The 19,775-nt window shown below is 43.2% G+C and overlaps 1 protein-coding gene and 1 long non-coding RNA gene across 4 annotated transcripts in view; one reads left to right on the top strand and one right to left on the bottom strand.

The window, feature by feature from the left end:
* Positions 1-12,934, top strand: part of LOC143935613 (uncharacterized) — a 72,765-nt gene extending 59,831 nt beyond the window's left edge. Inside the window, exon 3 of the long non-coding RNA XR_013263562.1 lies at positions 12,648-12,934. This is a non-coding gene — a long non-coding RNA (uncharacterized LOC143935613). The remainder of the gene's footprint in view (positions 1-12,647) is intronic.
* Positions 1-19,775, bottom strand: part of LLGL2 (LLGL scribble cell polarity complex component 2) — a 205,157-nt gene that overhangs the window by 46,001 nt on the left and 139,381 nt on the right. For all 3 annotated transcript variants that reach the window (XM_077459604.1, XM_077459602.1, XM_077459603.1), the window contains 5 exons: positions 17,005-17,146; positions 14,634-14,784; positions 13,324-13,440; positions 12,696-12,862; positions 8,038-8,302 (listed from right to left, as the gene is read on the bottom strand). In XM_077459604.1, the coding sequence (XP_077315730.1) occupies positions 8,038-8,302; positions 12,696-12,862; positions 13,324-13,440; positions 14,634-14,784; positions 17,005-17,146 (842 nt within the window). The remainder of the gene's footprint in view (positions 1-8,037; positions 8,303-12,695; positions 12,863-13,323; positions 13,441-14,633; positions 14,785-17,004; positions 17,147-19,775) is intronic.

Raw genomic sequence — 19,775 nt, forward strand, 5'->3', positions numbered from 1 at the left:
AATTTTGTTTGGGAGCCACGTCGCACGACCGCGCAATTGTCAGTTAAAGCGACGCAGTGCCGAATCGCAAAAAGTGGTCTGGTCTTTGACCAGCAAAATGGTTCGGTCTGTAAGTGGTTAAATAGATTCAAGACTATTTCAATGCCACAATATTGGCACAACTTAAAAATAGTTTTTTGCCCAATATTACTAGTCTCTGGAAAGACGTTGAAGCTTTTCAGATTCCGGGACAACTTAAACTGGTTGCTCAGTGTAACCCTAGTAAAATACAGATAACATTTCCCTACACCCATCGCCCTGGTTCTGGCTTTCCACAAAAAGCACCCTTAGGTTCCTCTCCAGCTAAATTACCACTCTTAATAGCAATGCTTCAATGCCTCATTCCCAATACTTCCTTCAGCACATGGATAAACAATGGTATCACTCAATACTCAGACCTATAAAACAAAGACTTGTTAAAATCTTTTTCCACACTACAAAAAGTGTTACTCTTTACACCCCTACTATAAACACATGCAGATGACTCATTGCTTGATACACAACTCCCACCTCCACCAGTTCACACACAATCTGGCATGGAGATACCAATTCACTGAAACGACTACTCTAAAAAGGCATAGCACTTTTTTACAACCTCTTACAAAGACAAAACCACCTTTAGCAAGTTTAATCCCTTTTAGACATAAGGTGCACCTTTCAGGACTCCCACTGGCTAGAAGCGCTCAGAGCCACCTTTAAAGCCACTCACTCTGCCAAACTTTGGGAACATGCCCATAAGATTAACTTACGCTGGTATACTTCCAATTCTCGCTAACAAAATAGATCCAGCAAGCTCCCCCCCATTGCTGGAGGAACTGTGGCATTTATTTCATGTGCTATGGGAGTGTACCGAGATAAAAGCATTCTGGTGGGAAGTAGCGGATTTAAGAACCAAAATCACTAGGATTTCCGTTAACCTCACACCATCTCTTGCATTACTGAACATAGGTATAAAAAAAAGGAGTTTCTGCCCATGTACCAATGCCTTATTCACATCCTGCTAGCTGCCAGGCTAATGATGGCCCGACACTGGAAGACAACCAAATCGCTCTCTAGGGTTGAAGTAATCACCTTGGTGCACACCAATGTATGTTTGCATCTAGCATTGATAGATTAAAAACTGCAAAAAATAATTGGATCTACTGGTTTAACTGGTACTCACAAGGTCAATAATTATTAATGACTAACTGGCCTAGGACGATGGTTCTCTCTTAGGATGTCAAGTGTTATTTTACTCTAATCTTTTTATTGTATGATCAATACCTCCCTAGGTAGAGAATTAATGTACACACCATTATCACCCGTGATGGAAATGGTTTGTTGCCATACTTCTGTTTTCTTATTGCCGGTTTGTACCTTATACATAACCTTCAATAAAAACTATTGTAAGAAAAAAAAATATTCACAAGCAATATTTCATACTACCAGGCTAACAATCCTCTACTGATGTTAAAAGGGTATGTAGCCTGAAGAAGCATGTGGCAAAACACACAACAAAAGCTCCACTACACAATATACCTGCACTAAAACCTGCATCAACAAAGTGTATAGAAAATACTTTCCTCGTAGCTCGATATCCCCCTCGCCCCATGCTGACCATTTGTACCACACGTTACCTCCCAACAGTCCCCCGAAATCAGTTTCTAGGTTGGAGACGTTCAAGCGTCACAAAGATGGTGATGACCCCGGGGGAAGGGAGGGGGGGTGTGCAGTCAGGGACTTTAGATACAAGTTGAAAGTTTCACTTCCCCCTACAGGAAGCAGACATCCCTGCACAACTTCAATGGGGCTTGAATAGTACTTCTTTAACAGAAGGCGCGTTGAAGTCGCCCCAAAGTAGTACAGGAACATTCTTCCAAATGAGAGCGACTTAATTCACACCGATTAGAACGATTCCATTGCCATTAATGGAGCACATTTCTTGCGACTGTCACATGACAAGTCGCGGTAGTGTGAACCAGGGTGAACAGAGAAGACCAGCATTAGAGGCCTAGAGGACCAGCTTCAATCTTTACAACAATCCTGTGCCAGACAGAACAGCCAGGGGGGGGGGGGGGAGAGAAGGAAAAAGGGGAAGAAGGAAAAAGGGGGGGGGGGGTGAAGGAAAAGAAGAAGGAAAAGGAGAAGAAGAAGGAAAAGGAGAAGAAGAAGGAAAAGGAGAAGAAGAAGGAAAAGGAGAAGAAGGAGGAAAAGGAGGAAAAGAGGAGGAGGAAAGGAAGGAAGGAAGGAAGGAAGGAAGAGTAGGGTGCTAGTCCTTGCCACTTCTCAAAAAACACTGCTGATTAAATAGACACTTTGGAAGAGAACAATTTTCAACCCCCCATTGTAGTGTGAAAGAGCCCATTGTCTTTCCCAACTTCGCGACTCACCAGGGCACCCCCAGGACATTAATTGGCAAGCTGTTTAGAGGCACTACGTAGCACCCTACCTGGTAAAAGGGGCAACCCCCTTAGCCTCTTTACAGTTTATCTAGGGGTTTTCTACAGCATTATAAACAATGTGCAACGTTTCAGTGTCCATCAACGCACTTGAGTGCCTTGTTTCATTTCTTACCTTAACCTACTCCATCTGCCCCAGGAGTGGTTTCCACTGGGACTATCCTTTAAATCAGGGGTGGCCAACCAGTGGCCCGGGGGCCACATGTGGCCCGCGGAGCCCTCTGATGTGGCCCGTGACCTCCTGCTCTGGAATGGTGGGTTAGCAAGCCCAGATCGCAGATTGCAGACCCGTCATACCACAGCATCAGTGTTGTGAATGAAGTTGGTGGTAGAGAAAGAAAGTGGCTGTAGAGCAGAGCCCCATAAGCCGATGTTTCCTGTACAGCGCCGGCTTTTGCCACAGGCAGAGTCTATGGCAAAGTTCAGTTAACCCGCAGGATAGAAACAGGTGCACTACGCTGCACCCGGGGTGTGGGTAAACCGCAGCATATCAGCGTCAAAGCAGTTTAGGCCCTTTTCACATGATCGGCCCTACCCAATTGGACCCTCAATTCACCTCTACCGAGCGCAGATGTAAAACAGACTTTTGTCCGTTTTCTCCCGCCTGCCTCCAATCCGATGCTCAAAAAAGAAAAAAGAAAAAAAAGGGCGGAATTCATCCCCTTCTTTCTAGCTGGATCGGATGGCCCATAGAGTAGCCGTGACCTGTCACCTGCCCACTCCGCTCATTGTGGCCCACGACTGGTTACCAAGTTGCTCTTGCTCTTTAAAAGGTTGGTTGTATTGCCTCTTTTTTTTGGGACAGCTCTGCGCAATACAAATAATGGTAGAGGAAGTGGGGAAAGAGGAGGATAATCTCAAGTTAGACAGTCAAGGAAGATTTATCTTCCTATATAAGCAATTCTTTCTCCCATTAGTGTTGACATTCTACATGCCACCTTCCTTTAAGTCTGACCGCCCATCTGTATGGAATGGTATGGCTGGAAGACTTCTACTATACTTATGTTGGTCCCAGACTCTTTACACACCTAATTGGGAATCCCAAAGAAAACCCTTCACGAGATTCAGTAAACTAGCAACGACTGTTTAGATGGAAGAAGCATGGCATCAAGTATTGTGATCAGCAGATGTACTCCTGGTTCTCCTCTATGTATGACTGTGTATCACTATGTATGACTGTCTAGGATAGACAAGATGCTGCTCAGTGGACCACTACTTTTGCTCAAAAACCTTTAACCCTTTAAAGTCCACATTTTTCAATGAGTTCGCGTGACTCAAAATGCACGCTACCAAAAGGTGGAGCAGAAAGTTAAAGGGTTAACTGGTTGTAAGTTCCTCCCCTTCTGCAGTGGAAGTTAAGCCCCCTTCACACTGAGGCGCATTTCAGAAGTTTTAGCACTAAAATCTGTAAAAGCACCTGAAAAGCAACTCATGTCTCCCCAGTGTGAAAGCAGAAAAAACCCTGCAAACAGCATCTTTGGGGTGGTGTGGCAGTGGTGTAAACATCGCATCCCAAAAGCCCCTGCCCATTGAAACGACTGGGCAGCGCTGCCGAAGTGCCTGCAAAGCTCTCAGGCAGTGCCGCAACACTGGCTCTTTTAACCCTTTCTTCGGCCGCTAGCGGGGGTTAAAAGGCTGCTAAACCTAATAGCGCTTTAGTGCTAACGCACCCCTGCCACAGTGTGAAAGTAGCCTCCCAGAGGTGGACGTGTTGGTGGAATATTTCTCCTTTAAGCAAACTTCCTAGTATGCTACTGCAGTTCAATGCAGAAAGCCTTTAAAATTTTACACACACACACACACACACACACACCTATTACAACACATTAAAGTGGTGCTGAAGGTTTTTTTTACCTTAACGCATACTCTACATTAAAAGGTAAAAATCCTGAGTGCAGCACTCCCGTTCACTTACCTAAGCCTCATCTATTTCTAGCGCTGTACACAAGCTCTCCCTTCTCATAGGCTCAGGGGTGGCTTTGGGAGCCATTTACCCTGGGGGAGGGAACAGGGTTGAGCCATGCTCTATGTTTCTCAGGAACAAGTGTGAGTGCCTCCGTAGCAAGTGGCTTGCCATGGTGGGCACTCAGCAGGTGGGAGGGGTGGGAGCCAAAAGAGGAGGCGGCTTGAGGCTGTGTGCAAAACCAAGTATGACATTTTATTTAACTGCTATCGGACCACCCACCGTCATTATACGGCGCCTGTTTGAAGTGGAACATCGTTGTTATGGTAGCAAATAGCCGCCATAAAAGCTGCCTCTTTCAGATAAAAGATCACTTTTAAACACCCCCGTGCTCCAGGCGTCTTGACCACTTGCCGGAACCATCAGTATCGGCAGAGATTGAGTCTTCTTCCCTGTGAGGCTGGATGCCGAGTGAGGGAACGATAGCCCCAGCTCGGCACCATACCACTGGATGACAGAAGCAACATCAAAAATCACTTCAGCCTAATGGTCTAAACGTCAAATTTATAGGAAAGAAAATATTTAAAGCGCCCCACCTCACCCGAGCGCAGAAGCAAACACATACGCAAGTCACACTCGCATGTAAAAACTGTTCAAACCACACATACGAGATATTGTCACGATCATTAGAGATCGAACAATAATTCAAGCACTAGAAATCTGCAACTTGAGTTAGGGCCTATGCAGTACGGATAAGGAAAACTTGTTATTGCCCTATACGTGTTATGGTTTTTTTTTTTTGTGGTTGTTGTACAATCCTACAGATTTGATAATAATGTCTCTTATGTCCATTTTATTTTATATGCAATGATAAAAATAGATCCAAATAAAAAATAAATAAAATAAAAAAATACAATCACACACTTGTAAGACCGCTGGACAAATATGGTGCGACATTGTATTGGAACGACCACCATTTTATTCTCTAGGGGGTCTTGAAAAAATATCTAAAATGTTTTGGGGGGTGCCAAGTAATTTTCTAGCAAAAAAATATATATACGATTTTAACCATCTGTATGCTCGTCCGACGGACCAAATACAACGGTAGGGCAGCTATTGGCTATTGAACTTCCTTTTCTAGTCCCGTCGTACGTCATCACGTTCAAAAGGAACGGCCTTTAGTCTGTTCGTTTGTGGGCAAGTCCATCTGAACTCCATCAGGAAGACCATCAGACCTTTTCTGCCGGAAAGTCCCGTCGTGTGTATGCGGCATTAGACATGAGGCCCTACTAACTCCCACAATGGGAAAAATAATTCAAGCGATAGATCCCTAGCAATTTTGATCACCACCCCAAATATCCAAAAAAAAAAAAAAAATAAATAAAAAAGGAAAAACAAAAAACACCTAATGTACCCATAAAAGTCTGGTTCACACTTTCACACTCACGGATTGCTCCAAGCTCACTGATTGGTGCTACAGGTACTGCATAAAATTACTGCCCACCCATTGGTTGCTAGAGGTTATTGCACATCATTACCGCACATTGATTGGTCGATAGAGGTTACTGCACATTATTACTGCTCATTGGTTGCTATAGGTTATTGCTTATTATCACTCACTGATTGGTTGCTAGAGGTTACAGCACATCATTACCTCTCTCTGGGTGGCAGGGCAGTATTGTGGTGTGTGTGATGCAACTATTGGGGTACAGTTGGATGACAGGATGCAGTTTGGGATGATGGTGGCAGCATTGGGGTGAGAGGCTGAGATCATACCTTCCCTACAACGATAAGGGATAGGATGCCAGAGGTGGGGTACAGGGGGATCATGGGGATAATGACAGGGGATGGGGTGGTAGGATGCCAGAGGTGGGGTAGAGAGGGAGGAGGGGATGTTGATGAAAATTTGTGGGGTGGTAGGAGGTCAGCAAAGGGGCATAATGACAGTGGGTGGGTAGGAAGCTGGCAGTGGGGTACGGGGGGGGGGGGTGATGATGGGGGTAGGATGGTTAAATTCTAGAGGTGGGGTACATGGGGGTGATGAGGATGTTGACGACAGGGGGCAGGGTGGTAGGATATCAGAGGTTGGGTATGGGGACGACGATGATGATAGTGTGTGGGGTGGTAGAAAGTTGGCAGTAGGGTGAAGAGGATGAAGATTACAGGGGGTGGGGTGGTAGGAAACTGGCAATGGGATACAGGTGGGATGATGACAGGGGTGGGGTGGTAGGGAGCTGGCATTGGAGTACAGGGAGGGGGGGGGGGCAGATGAAGATTACAGGGGGCAGGGTGGTAGGACACCAGGCACAAGGGGGATCATGATAAGGATGCAGATGATGATGACAGGATGTAGGTTGGTAGGAGGCTGACAGTGGGGTAAGGGGGGGGGAGATAAGGATAATGGGGGGAGGGGGGGTAGGGTGGTGGATGCTAGAGATGGGGTACATGGGGATTTTGATGACAGGAGGAAGGGTGGAAGGATACATAGGAATGATGGGGATGCTGATAATGGATGAGGTGGTAGGATGTCAGCAATTGGGTACGGGGGGTGAAGATGATAGAGGGGTGGGGGGTATGAAGATGAGGGTAAGGTAGTAGGAAGCTGGCAGTGGAGTGCAGGGGGGGATGATGGGGGTGGGGTGGTAGAAAGCTGGCAGTGAGGTGCAGGAAGGATGAAGACGACAGGAGTGAGGTGGTAGGAAGCTGGCAGTGGGGTGCAATGAGGATGATGGGGGTGAGGTGGTAGGAAGATGGCAGTGGGGTGCAGGGGGATGCGGATGAGACGGGGGTGGGGTAGTAGGATGCCAGGCACAGGGGGATTATGGTGAGGATAGAAATGATGACGGGGGATGACAGGAGATAGGGAAGTGGGATGTCAGGAACAGGAGGATGAGGAGGATTATGATTATGGCAAAGGGTCAGTAGCTGGCATCATATGCCAGATGGCATACATCACATCACTCAGGGCTGCGAGGTCCCGGGCGGCTGGCAGGCTTGATTTGAGGTGCTCAGTCAGGAGGGGACATCACGGGATGCCGTCAGCCTGTCAGTGTCAGGTAGTACCTTAAGGCTGTGAGACTAGCTCCTCGAAGACGCGGCAGCTCTGGCAAGTCCTCCATTGCAGGCCGATCCATTCCGGAGAGTAGTGCAGGGAGCTGCTCAGCCGCTGCATGCAGGAGATTCGATGAGCGCAGCAGAAGGGGGAGGAGCCCAGGGAGGGAAATGCATACAGCCACCCACTGACCCGGGACATCGATCACTTCTCAATGGTCAGTCCGCCCACCCGCCCTCGGCTGGGAAAAGTAGCTGCGGACACCAGGTTCCCCCATGTTAAAGACGGTTCGGGGACACCGACTGGGGGACATTCCCTCCCATTTCCACACATAACGTAGGCAAATTAGGTGGTGGCCGCAAGGCTCCTGGGAGCGTGGGGCCCAAGGCTGCCGCCTAATTAGAGAGCCGCCTCTGACAGAAACCACAGCTTCATAAAAAGCCCAATCCCTAAAAAATTTTTTTTTTTTTTTTTTTTTATCAGAAAACACACTGATGTCAGAAATCTATATGGTATGACTTGTTGTTTTAGGAGATATTTACATCATTTTTGAAAAAGCAAAAAAAATAATAGTAGTGAGATGTTGGGCGAATCTTTGCACTCACCTTGTCCATACTTCGTAAATACACAGGATGCAATACCACTGACATCTTCCTTTCGGATACAGTCATATCGCACTTGTGGTTTAAGATGTGGCAGGGATATCACCTGGATATCACCTAGATTTGTGAGGACAGTCAAATGGTTCTCATTGTGATCTTCTGATCGACAGCTGCCAAAATTGCACACTGATGTCTTGCGCACCCGGCATCCTTCTGTTGCTGTCAGTTTCAACTTGAGTTTGCTGCTCACTTTGGGCAGGGTAAACACCTGTAAAAAGTTATGTTTGACCACAAATTACATAAAACGATCACAACAAAATGTAAAATGGGAAATGTTTATAGAACCAATGCACAGCTAAAAAAAAAAAAAAAAAAAATATAAAGGTTTTGTGCATTCTTAAGTTTTCAATTTGCTTATAGCACAGTTTTTTTCTCTGGTGACAAAAAGCATTAGAATAGATAGAACTCTGTATATTTCAAAGGATGGTGTCAACTCATTTTACCTAGCAGACCCCCTAGCCATACCCCCTTAAGCTTACTGCAGACAACAGGCATTATAGGCTACTGTAGATGCCACACTGGTTCTCCCAAGTCTGGCAAGGGTTCATTGTGCTGTATCTATAGATCCTATTCTCCATAAATTTGCAGGTAGATTGCTTTTCCACCAGGGCATAGGAAATAAGTCCACTATTGCTGGGATCTGCTGGCTCAAGGAAGGACTGAAAAAAAAATAAAAAAAAAATAAAAAATAAAAACTGTCCAGCCCAGCACAGACCACAGCAACTGGACCAGTTTGACTAAAACTATTCATGTGATTTACAGTTCTGTTCATAGTATGTTTAGCATACTTTATACTGTGTGCAAAAGTTGATTCATCACACATAAAAAACGCAATTGAGCCATGTGGTTATGCAGTTTAACATATGAACAGCAATTTTTTTTATCACTGTATGTCACTGTCACCCTGTAGTTATTCATACAACCTTTGCAACATCATGTGATTAAACATTGTCATACAATAGAGAATGTCAGTGTTAACACTACAGGTGGTATGACAGTTTTTAGACCATGCAAAAGAAATGGCGGAGTTCATTTACATTATACAGAGAAGTCTCAAGCAGGGAGCTCAGTTTAAAAAGTTGTTTAACCATTTTTGTAAAGGTCTGAGTCTATTTAATAAAAAGGAGCAACATATTAATGGCTAATCAGAAAAATACACTACTCACAAACAGGTGTAGCAGACCCCCATGTTTAGATAGGGGAATAGATTGGGTTTTTGTGAGTATAGGTCAGATGCAGGTACATTTCCTGGACCTAGTTTGTTTATTTGGGGATGGGGGTGTTAGTGTAGAGTGGGGTGTGACCACCTACATTTGGACTGATACCTCCTCTGCTGGACAGTGGGCAGGACTGAACAGAGGAAGGACTGATGTGAGAGAGGGGACCAATGGTTAATTTCCTTGGTCAATGGGTGTCTCATAAAAAAAGGGAGAGTCACATGCTCAAGGGGGGCTGAAAGTACTGAGAAAGGAGAGGAGGCGGGCCAGAGATTCAGAGACCCTGGAGCCACCAGGCAGGGGTGTTGAAGGCCTGGGAGTTCAGACACCCCAGAGCCAGATAACCAGAGGAGTAGGAGTCCAGCAGACCCACAACTGGTCCCTGGAGGAACATCAACCATGTAGGGATTGAACAGAGACCGGGCGTCCCATGCAGGGATATACGGGACCTAAAAATGGAGGAAGAAGGAGTCAAGCGGATGGAGAAAACTGGGAATTGGCTTTCTGTGAGTAACATGGACTGTTGATTGGGAGTGAGCAAAGGGAGTGCAAGTCCGTGAACACATTGCATGTCCAAGGACTGCAGTGATACACAAATTCCAGGACTCAACGGATGAAAGACAGCAAGGGTCATGGAAATAGTGTGGCCTGTGAATTTGTCGTCTGACTCAATGCAATACTAGGGAAGTTGCAAGGGGATGGAGAGAAAAATATTGAGTTTGCCACGATAGACTGGAAAGGCAAAAAAAGTTAACCGATTTTTTTTTTTTTTTTTAACAAAAGTACTGCTCAAAATGTCAAAAGCTGCTGTAATTAATGAGAACTACATGAATCTAACATAAGGGCTTACTTTGTGGGAGCAAAATAAATAAAAAGAAAATTTATATAAATATATGAATAAAATCAATTAGGATGCTATGAAAGTGCCAAATATAGTAAAGACCTGGGTTAAAACAAAAGATAGGCCCTCCCGGCGTGCCGAGTCATTGGATGCGATTGACAGCAGCACGAGCCAATAGCTGCGCTGCTTTCAATCCATCCACTCCAGCCAATCAACGGCCAGGCCAAGCAGCAAAGGGGAAGTGAATTTGCCTTCCTAGGGGTATATTTCCTCTATCTTAATGTCGTCTGCCTCCAAGTACGAGGAATGTGCAAGACGATTGTATGCAACTTGGGGACTGCCTGTATATGCCAGATGTTACATTTATGGAGGATAATATACACACACAGTGCCTTGAAAAAGTATTCGTACCCCTTGACATTTTTCACATAGTCAAGTTACAACCAAAAACAAAATGTATTTTATTGGGATTTTATGTGATAGACAAACACAAAGTGGCACATAATTGTGACGTGGAAGGAAGATAAATTGTATGCAATTTAAAAAAAAAAAAAAAGTGAAAAAGTGTGGCATGCATTTGTATTCAGCCTCCCTGAGTCAATACTTTGTAGAACTACCATCACTGCAATTACAGCTGCAAGTCTTTTTGGGCATGTCTTTACCAGCTTTGCACATCTAAAGAGACATTTTTGCCCATTCTTCTTTGCAAAATAGCTCAAACTCTGTCAGAATTGAATGGAGAGCATCTGAACAGCAATTTTCAAGTCTTGCCACAGATTCTCAATTGGATTTAGGTCTGCACTTTGACTGGGCCATTCCAACACATGAATATGCTTTGATCTAAACCATTCCATTGTAGCTCTGGCTGTATGTTTAGGGTCGTTGTCCTACTGGAAGGTGAACCTGCACCCCATTCTCAAGTCTTTTGCAGACTAACAGGTTTTCTTCTAAGATTGCCCTGTATTTGGCTTCATCCATCTTACCATCAACTCTGACCAGCTTTCCTGTCTCTACTGAAGAAAAGCATTGCCACAGCATGTTGCTGTCACCATGCTTCATGGTGGGGATAGTGTGTTCAGGGTGATGTGCAGTGTTTGTTTTCCGCCACACAGAGTTTGGCTTTTAGGCCAAAAAGTTCAATTTTGGTCTCATCTGACCAGAGCACCTTCTTCCACATTTGCTGTGTCCTCCACATGGCTTCTCACAAACTGCAAATGGGACTTCTTATGGCTTTCTTTCAACAATGGCTTTCTTCCTGCCACTCTTAAATAAAGGCCAGATTTATGGCGTGCACGACTAATTTGTCCTGTGGACAGATTGTCCCACCTGAGCTGTGGATCTCTGCAGATCCCCCAGAGTTACCATGGGCCTCTTGGCCGCTTCTCTGATGAATGCTCTTTGCCCAGCCTGTCAGTTTAGGTGGACGGCCATGTCCTGGTAGGTTTGCAGTTGTTGCATAATCTTTCCCATATGATGGATTAAACAGTGCTCCGCAAGATGTTCAAAGCTTGTTTTTTTTTTTGTATAACCTAACCCCACTTTAAACTTCTCCACAACTTTATCCCTGATCTGTCTAGTGTGTTTCTTGGCCTTTATAATGCGGTTTGTTACACAGACACCTTTCACACTGGGGCCATGGCCGTGCTAAAGCGCCGCTTATTTTTATTCACCCTGGCCCGACTCCCCCCCCCCTAAAAAGGGGGACACATCACCCTTGCCCTGGGCGCTTCATCTTGGACAGACTTCCCCCGAAAAGAAGGAGTTGAAAACTCCTGTGTTGCGGTGCTTTGGAAGTGCTGCACATTCATTGCAATGGGCTGGGACGTTTTGAGAGCGCTCCCAATCCGCCATAAAAGAGGCTGCTTGCAGGACTTTTCCCAAAACGTCCTCCAAGCGCACCGCCTGGGTGTGAAAGCACCCATTGTAATAAATAAGAAACAGTTTTCGGGCACATTACAGGCGCCATTTCTAGCGTTAAAATGCCTGAAAACTGCCTCAGTGTGAAAGGGGTCTAAGGTTCTATAATAAACCTCTGATGACTTCACAAAACAGCTGTATTTATACCAATATTAAAATTACACACAGGTGGACTCTATTTACTAATTAGGTGACTTCTGAAGGCAATCAATACCACTTAATTTTAGGAGTATGAGCGTAAAAGGGGACTGAATACAAATGCACACCACACTTTTCAGATATCTGAAAAAAAAAAAAAAAAATTGAAAACCATTTATCATTTTCCTTCCACTTCACAATTATGTGCCACTTTGTGTTGTCTGTCTATCACATAAAATCACAAAAAAATAAAAATAAAACATGACAAAATGTGGAAATTTTGAAGGGGTATGAATAATTTTACAAGAAACTGTATAAAGCCTTTTCTACATAAAACATGGATTGGACATGTGGCACTTGTTGAAATCTTCATATAGTCTGTTTTGTGTCATTATGGGCCTGGGGACCTCATCCCCGCTATTTTTTGTTTTACCTTAAAGGGTTCAATAGAAAATAAATGAGCAAGAAACATGGAGTGGAACTCTAACCTTGAGCTGTTCCTCAGATACGACCAGCAATTGATGGCTTCCCTGCATGTCTGGGCTTTTTGAGAGATCATGAGCAGCTTCAAGAGGTTCTGGCAGGGGAACACTGTGACCATCCAGGATGAGGATGCCCACCACTGGTGCTCTGTGCATAAGCTGGATTTCCTTGGCTGAGAAAAGGTATTAAAAGAACAAATGTTTCAGAGCTCATTAATGCAATAAAACACTACACAGATGGAGCAGATCTGGCATTCTTATTGGCACCCCATTATAAAAATGCTGGGAAAAAAATAAAAAAAAATAAAATAAAAAGAGAAAGAAAGAGAGAAAGAGAAAGAAAGAAAGAAAAAAAAAGGGGGAAAGAAAGAAAGAAAAAAAAAAAAAAAAAAAAAGGGAAAAGGAAGAAAAAGAAAGAATCCTAAAAAAAGGGAATGCCAAACTATGCAGGAGTGTGAGAGTTTATGGTCAAAGTGCAATTAGGCAACGCCATAAAATTGATCAGTTCTTATGTCATATTGATCAATGCTAATATAAACTGTTCAGGTGTAACAGTCCCTAGATTGCACAGTAATTCCAACAAGAATGCAAGACATACGGATAAATCCACAACAGGCCCCAGCATCTAACTTACCCTGAGTTGCAGACACTACCTCCTCCATTCGTCGCTCAACTGGAGGGACACGTAAAGAAAACGCATAGACCGTACCACCATTTGTACCTGCCCATAAAGAAGGACAATGCCGAGAACCTGGAAAAAGGAAAGTTACAAAAAAAATAAAAAATAAACTGTGTGCACCCTAATAAAAGTTTTGAAAAAATAAAACAATTTATGAAATTGAAGTTAGAGGTAGCCGGCTTCCAATTTATGCCAAAAACTATTTCACTCCAGGTATATATGGACAAATGTATGTAGGCAGAAGAACGTCTGGAAAAAACCTCAGCCAAAATTCAATGTACAAAAAGAATAAAAAAAACGATCTAAGTGTAGCTTAAAAAATAATTTTTTTGAATAAAATGGATAATAAAATAGCAGCCAGAAACTCCACTGTAATATTCCACAGTTCAATAATTCAATGGACTCACTGATTATAATATTGCTGTGTCAATACCAATAGACACCACAAGATGCCAGAGTAGTAGCCTGCATACATTTGTCCATATAGACCTGGAGTGAAATCGTTGGGCATAAATTGGAAGCCGTCTACCTCTAACTGCCATCGAACAGGATCTGAAGTCTTTTCCATCTACACGTGGGAAATCAACCAGTAAGGCTTCTGCACACTGAGTATGAATATGCATATCTGACCATCTGAGAATTTCAGAGGTCCAATACAGCTGGTAAGAATTTATTTCTACTGGTGGAAGGAGTGATCACATGAAGAAGAGCTTTCTCACTATGTGGCGTCCTCCCCATATACTTTTTCCAGCTGTCATACAGTGATATGTGACCAATGATTGGTGGACTTTCATTTGCGCTACACCATTTGTATATTTTAATTTGACTGTGAGGTGTTTGTGTATTGCTCCTTTAGGGGGTTCAGCTGCAAAAATTATCTGTTTTTCTAGTACATGTGAGCGCTGATTGTCTTTTTATTTTCTACATACAGTATCACTTATTAGAAGACAGGAGGGTTTAAATGCATGCCAGGAGCACAAAGATGATAGACGGTAATTTGCAACTAGGACAGAAATAATTCTGTTGGATTAGAAATCTGTGACCAGTTACTGATGACTCCTGTTGGCACCTAGGCTGCCTGCAGGCATTACAACTGCACTCTCCCACACACTTTATTGCAAGAACAGGGACACGTGTGAGATGCTAACATTCCTATATGGACAAAACTTGTACAATCCCACTGTCTGCAGGGACAAGTACACACACCCAATTTCTTAAGCTAGCACTTACTGCAGTTGCCCATGTTCACAAAAAACATAACTTACTGTCACGGATGAAGGTATCTGCAAAATACAGAGTGCGAACAAATCCAGTGAAGGAATCCTCTGCCGTTCGAGCTTCAATTCTACGCTGTACAGGAGCCAGTTCCATCTCACGCAACGCTTCCTGTTCAAACCGTGTATTTGCTTCCTGCACCTGACGGCAGACAGAAGAATATCAAGACACTTATAGAAACTGAGGAGGGAAGTGATAGGGTAACGGTGCCAAATGTGAATACCAAATAATTTTAATGCTGCACTTAAAATTAGTAACAACTAATAGCGCATGAAAATTATAGATAAAGGGCGCAATAGAAAAAAATATAATACACAATGTTAACCAATTAATAAAGTGTATATAATATTGATAAATCTGAAATGTCCATAACAAACATTCATGATCAAATCTTCTTGTATATGATCCAACACCGTGAATTCTAAAGTGCAGTGTGCTTCAAAAATCTCACTTAAAAAGGTGCTTCCAGGTGCCGAGGCCATCTGGTGAGCACCTGAAATGCGCTCACCAGATGGCCTCGGCCATAAAGTGACCATAAATCATGAGTATATGGAGAACTCCTCAATGCTTAAATATAGCACTTAGGAAGTCTTCCTGATGACGCGCGCTTGAGCGTCAAATGCATACAAGCGAGGCTTGACATGCACATTAACAGGAGCCCTCCACTTCTGCTCGGATAGTTGGGACGTTCTGCGCATGCTGCGAGTCACATAGCTGCGTCGGATCGGCTTCTGCTTTCCCTTGAGCTGTTTGTTTTACTGAACCTATACAGGATTATGCAAGTGCTATATTTAAGCAATTAAAAAGCAATATTACACTATTCCTGCCTTCTGTGGCTCTTTGTGGCAGAGGTAATTCCACAGAATCGTGAATAAAAGTGGTGTTGCGCTCCGGCTGAATAAATGTGATAAACTGAAATAAACTAGCTAGTACCTTGGTAGCAGCAGGAAGGTAAAAGATAAATGTTAAACTACGTGTTTAAATAAACTCAGACAATGTGCGTAACCTCTTGGGTGCAATACATCAAATAGTGTATTAAAAAACAAACTTAAATCGGGTGATATACAAAATCCTCCATACAGAATCCAAAATATCAGTGAAACAACGTGCAATACACATAAATTAGTAAATTATATAGTGTAAAGAATAAAAATAAAATACCTCTATTAATAGAAATGATGCTAAAAATAACGAATGAGATGAAATTTATAAATGCTAAAAGTGCAACTTTAAGAGGTGCAATAAACAGTGATGATTAATCAAAAAATGCACATAGTGCTAGTAATAGTATTTGAACTCCAAACACAGTGAAGATGTGCTCTAAAACAAGGCTCCAATGTAGCTATTAAAATAAAGTTCACTATAATCATGCAAAAAAATGTCCATTCAGTGGTAAGCAAAACGATATCCTGCGTGCCCGGAAAAAAACGGGGGGTGAGTTCCACCAGTGCTCCTGTGCGTATTGTGTCCTCACACTAGGTGCAGTAATTACCTTACTGCTGTAAGGTAAACAGCACTCCCAAAACAACACTTGTTATCCGCTGGTGTGGGTTCAATAAGTAGCACAACTCTAGACACTCATTCCACCGTAGGCACGATGTATCATGCAGAGAAAACAAGGGGAACACTCCAATGGTGAAGTATGTATTCACAATTTTATTTAGATACAAAACGAAGCTTGGGTACTCACATTTAAAACGAATAAAAATATGCACAATAAAACGAACGAGCGCCACGTTCGTACTTCCGGACGTCACTTCCGGTGTCCTCACTAACCAATTATGCAAGTGCTATATTTAAGCAATTAAAAAGCAATATTACACTATTCCTGCCTTCTGTGGCTCTTTGTGGCAGAGGTAATTCCACAGAATCACTTGATGCACGTTGGATAAATGAAGCAGAGGATACATAAAAGGTGAAGAATTTTATATTTAAAAATTCACATATTGGCTTGGGAACCGGTTTCTCCTGCACATGGATGATTGATTGGAATTAGATTCCTGAAGGGGCTATATCATTGAATCGAGGATTTCTCTATATACTTGTGCTTTATGGTCACTCTGTGGCCATCTGGTGAGCACATTTCGTTATCACTTTGGGTGAAGCACCTTTTTAAGTGATATTTTTGAAGCACACTGCACTTTAGAATTCACGGTGTTAGAGAATATACAAGATTTGATCACAAATGTTTGTTATGGACATTTCAGATTTATCAATATTATATGCACTTTATAAACATTGTATATTTATTATAATTTGTCTATTGCGCCCTTTGGATTTTGTCCAGTACCGTTTATACAAGTTCATGAAAAATATAAACAGTCCTTTAAAAAAAAAAAAAAAAAAAAAGAAATGTCTCACTTTGGTCGCTGCTCCTTCCCTTCGTTTATTGACTTGACTTCTTCTTATACGCCTGAAGGATTGGCGCAAGGACTTTTTCAGTGACTTGACTCGGGACAAAGGACCTTCTAGGGCTAGCTGGTCACTGGCATGCAGTGTACACCTGGAAGTTTAGTGCAAAGATTAGAGCAAATCCATTCCATAAAAGCTAAAATAAAAATGTAAAAAAAAACAAAAAACAAACATAGGGTGCTTATAACAGATTACCTGTAAAATCCTTTTCCTGGAGTACATCATGGGACACAGAGCCTTAAGTAATTACTTAATGGGTTATAGGCCACCTTCAGGTGATGGACACTGGTTATACCCAATCCAGGAAGTTCAGTCCCTATAGAACCCCTCCTCCTTCCAGGAGCACATTCGTTTTTTGTAGCAAAGCAATATACTTAAATCCCAAAAACGTGTCCTATGATGTATTTCAAGAAAAGGATTTTACAGGTAAGCCGTTCTAAAAATAAATTTTCTTTATTGTATATCATGGGACACAGAGCTTTAATTACTTAATGGGACATCTCATAGCAATTCTACTTGAGGGGAGGCAGACAACCCGTAGGGTACCCCCAGATTGGAGGATCTATACTGCTGCCTGCAGCACACTGCGCCCGAAGGCGATATCCTCATACCTCCTTACAGTCAGCTAATAATTTTGTGAGTGTACGTACTGAAGATCAAGTTGCAGCCTTACAGATCTGAGTCACGGAGTGTACCTTAAATTGAAAAGGGGGAATCTTACCCGTTAAATCATAAGTATGAATTATAACTTGCCAAATCCACCTAGCGACAGTGGATTTCGATGCTGCCTGTCCTTTCTTAGGACCCTCTGGGGAGAATAGATAGAGACATCAGTCTTACGAACCTGAGCAGTTGCCTTTAGATTTTTACTGCTCTCACCACATCAAGACAATGTAGTGACTTTTCTTCCCTGGAACATGGTTTTGGTAAAAAAAAAAACAAAAACAAACAAACAATGGCAGGACAACATCTTAGTTCAGGTGGAAACCGGAGATCATTTTTGGTAAAAAAAAAAAAAAAAAAAAAAAAAAAAAAAAAAAGGAGGGTGCAACACCACTCTGTCCTCATCACAAATCAAATATGGCTCTTTACAAGAAAGAGCAGCCAATTCCCAAACCCCCCTTGCTGAGGATATAGCAACCAAAAATACCAACTTCCTTGTCTGGGGGAATATGTCGTATCGGTTCAAATGGCTGTTTCCGTGACACAGACAAAACTAAGTTTAAGTCCCAAGGGTTCAAGGGAGGTTTGACGGGCAGATTAAGCCACGTCACCCCTTGTATAAAACCCCGGACTAAAGAATGAGTAGCAAGTGGTCTTTGAAATAAGACTAATAAAGCTGAGACTTGGCCTTTAATAGTACTCAAGGCCAATTTCATTTCTACTCCTAATTGTAGGCAGGCAAGAATTCTGCCTATGATACATCTGAGGGTGCCAACCCTTGGATTCACATCAGGAAACATAAGCCCTCCAGACTAATATTTACTTCTGGAGGCTGGCTTCCTTGTATTAAGGTAGAGATAACTGAACCGGAAAGCCCACGTTTCTTTAGAGTGAGGATTTAAATAGCCAAGCCATTACATTTTGAGACCGGAAGGATGGAATATCGGTCCCTGTGAGAGCAGATCTGACCGTAGTGGGAGAGACCACAAGTCCTCTACTGCCATCTTTGCCAATTCTGCACACCATGACCTTCTGGGCCATGCCGATGCCACCAGAATTACCAGATTTCTTTCCAGCTTGATCCTGCAAAGAAGTCGAGGCAGTAACTGAATAGGGGGGAATGCTTAGATTATTGAGGACTGATCCCATGGGGTCCCCAATGCATGTGTTCCACATGCGAGTGAATCACTTGTTCTGGCCACAAAGTTGACCAACTTCATGTTGAACCTGGACGCTAGAAGATCTATGACCGGAGTCCCCCATCTTTGGCAAACAGAGCAAAATATGTCAGGGTGAAGAGACCATTCCCCTGGGAATAACTGCTGGCTACTAAAGTAGTCCGCCTGCCAATTCTCTACTCCTGAAATGAAGGCTGCCGATAGGCACAGAACATTCCTTTCTGCTCAAATTAGAATACGGTTCACCTCTCTGCGCAGAGAGACTCTCGTGCCCCCTTGGTGATTGATGTAGGCCACAGCTATGGCATTGTCGGATTGGATCCTGACAGGACAACCCCGTAACCTAAATGGCCAGGCCTTTAGAGCCAGACGCACTGCCCTAATCTCTAGGATATCGATGGGGGGGAAGGTTCTTTACTACTGTCCCTTTACAGTTGTCTTTTCTATTACTGCTCCCCAGCCTGAAAGGCTGGCATCCGTCGTTACCACCTTCCACATGACTGGTCTGAAGGATTTTCCTTTCAACAGATTCTGGGTTAGTGAAACTGGGCATAGGGAACCGCTTCGAATGAAGCCACCATGGTTCCTAGCAGCCTCATGCAAAGGTGAATGGAGCTCTCTTATGGAGTTGATCTTTGCCTGAGGCAAGAACACCTTTTCCTGGGCTGTGTCTAGGATCAGACCCAAGTAGTCCAGACTTTTTTAGTGGTATTAAGGAAGATTTCTCTAGGTTAAGAATCCAACCCAAACTTTCCAGGTAATTGGTTGTAGTGCATATGCTTTTCTCCAAACAAGCCACAGACTGGTCTATAATGAATAGATCGTCTAGGTACGCCAAGGATAGAAACTACTGACCTGATAGTCTCCATGCGAAAGGAA

Source organism: Lithobates pipiens, unplaced genomic scaffold (assembly GCF_037356315.1).
Source record: "Lithobates pipiens isolate NorthernLeopardFrog02 unplaced genomic scaffold, aLitPip1_a1.2 Scaffold_28, whole genome shotgun sequence".
Taxonomy (NCBI): domain Eukaryota; kingdom Metazoa; phylum Chordata; class Amphibia; order Anura; family Ranidae; genus Lithobates; species Lithobates pipiens.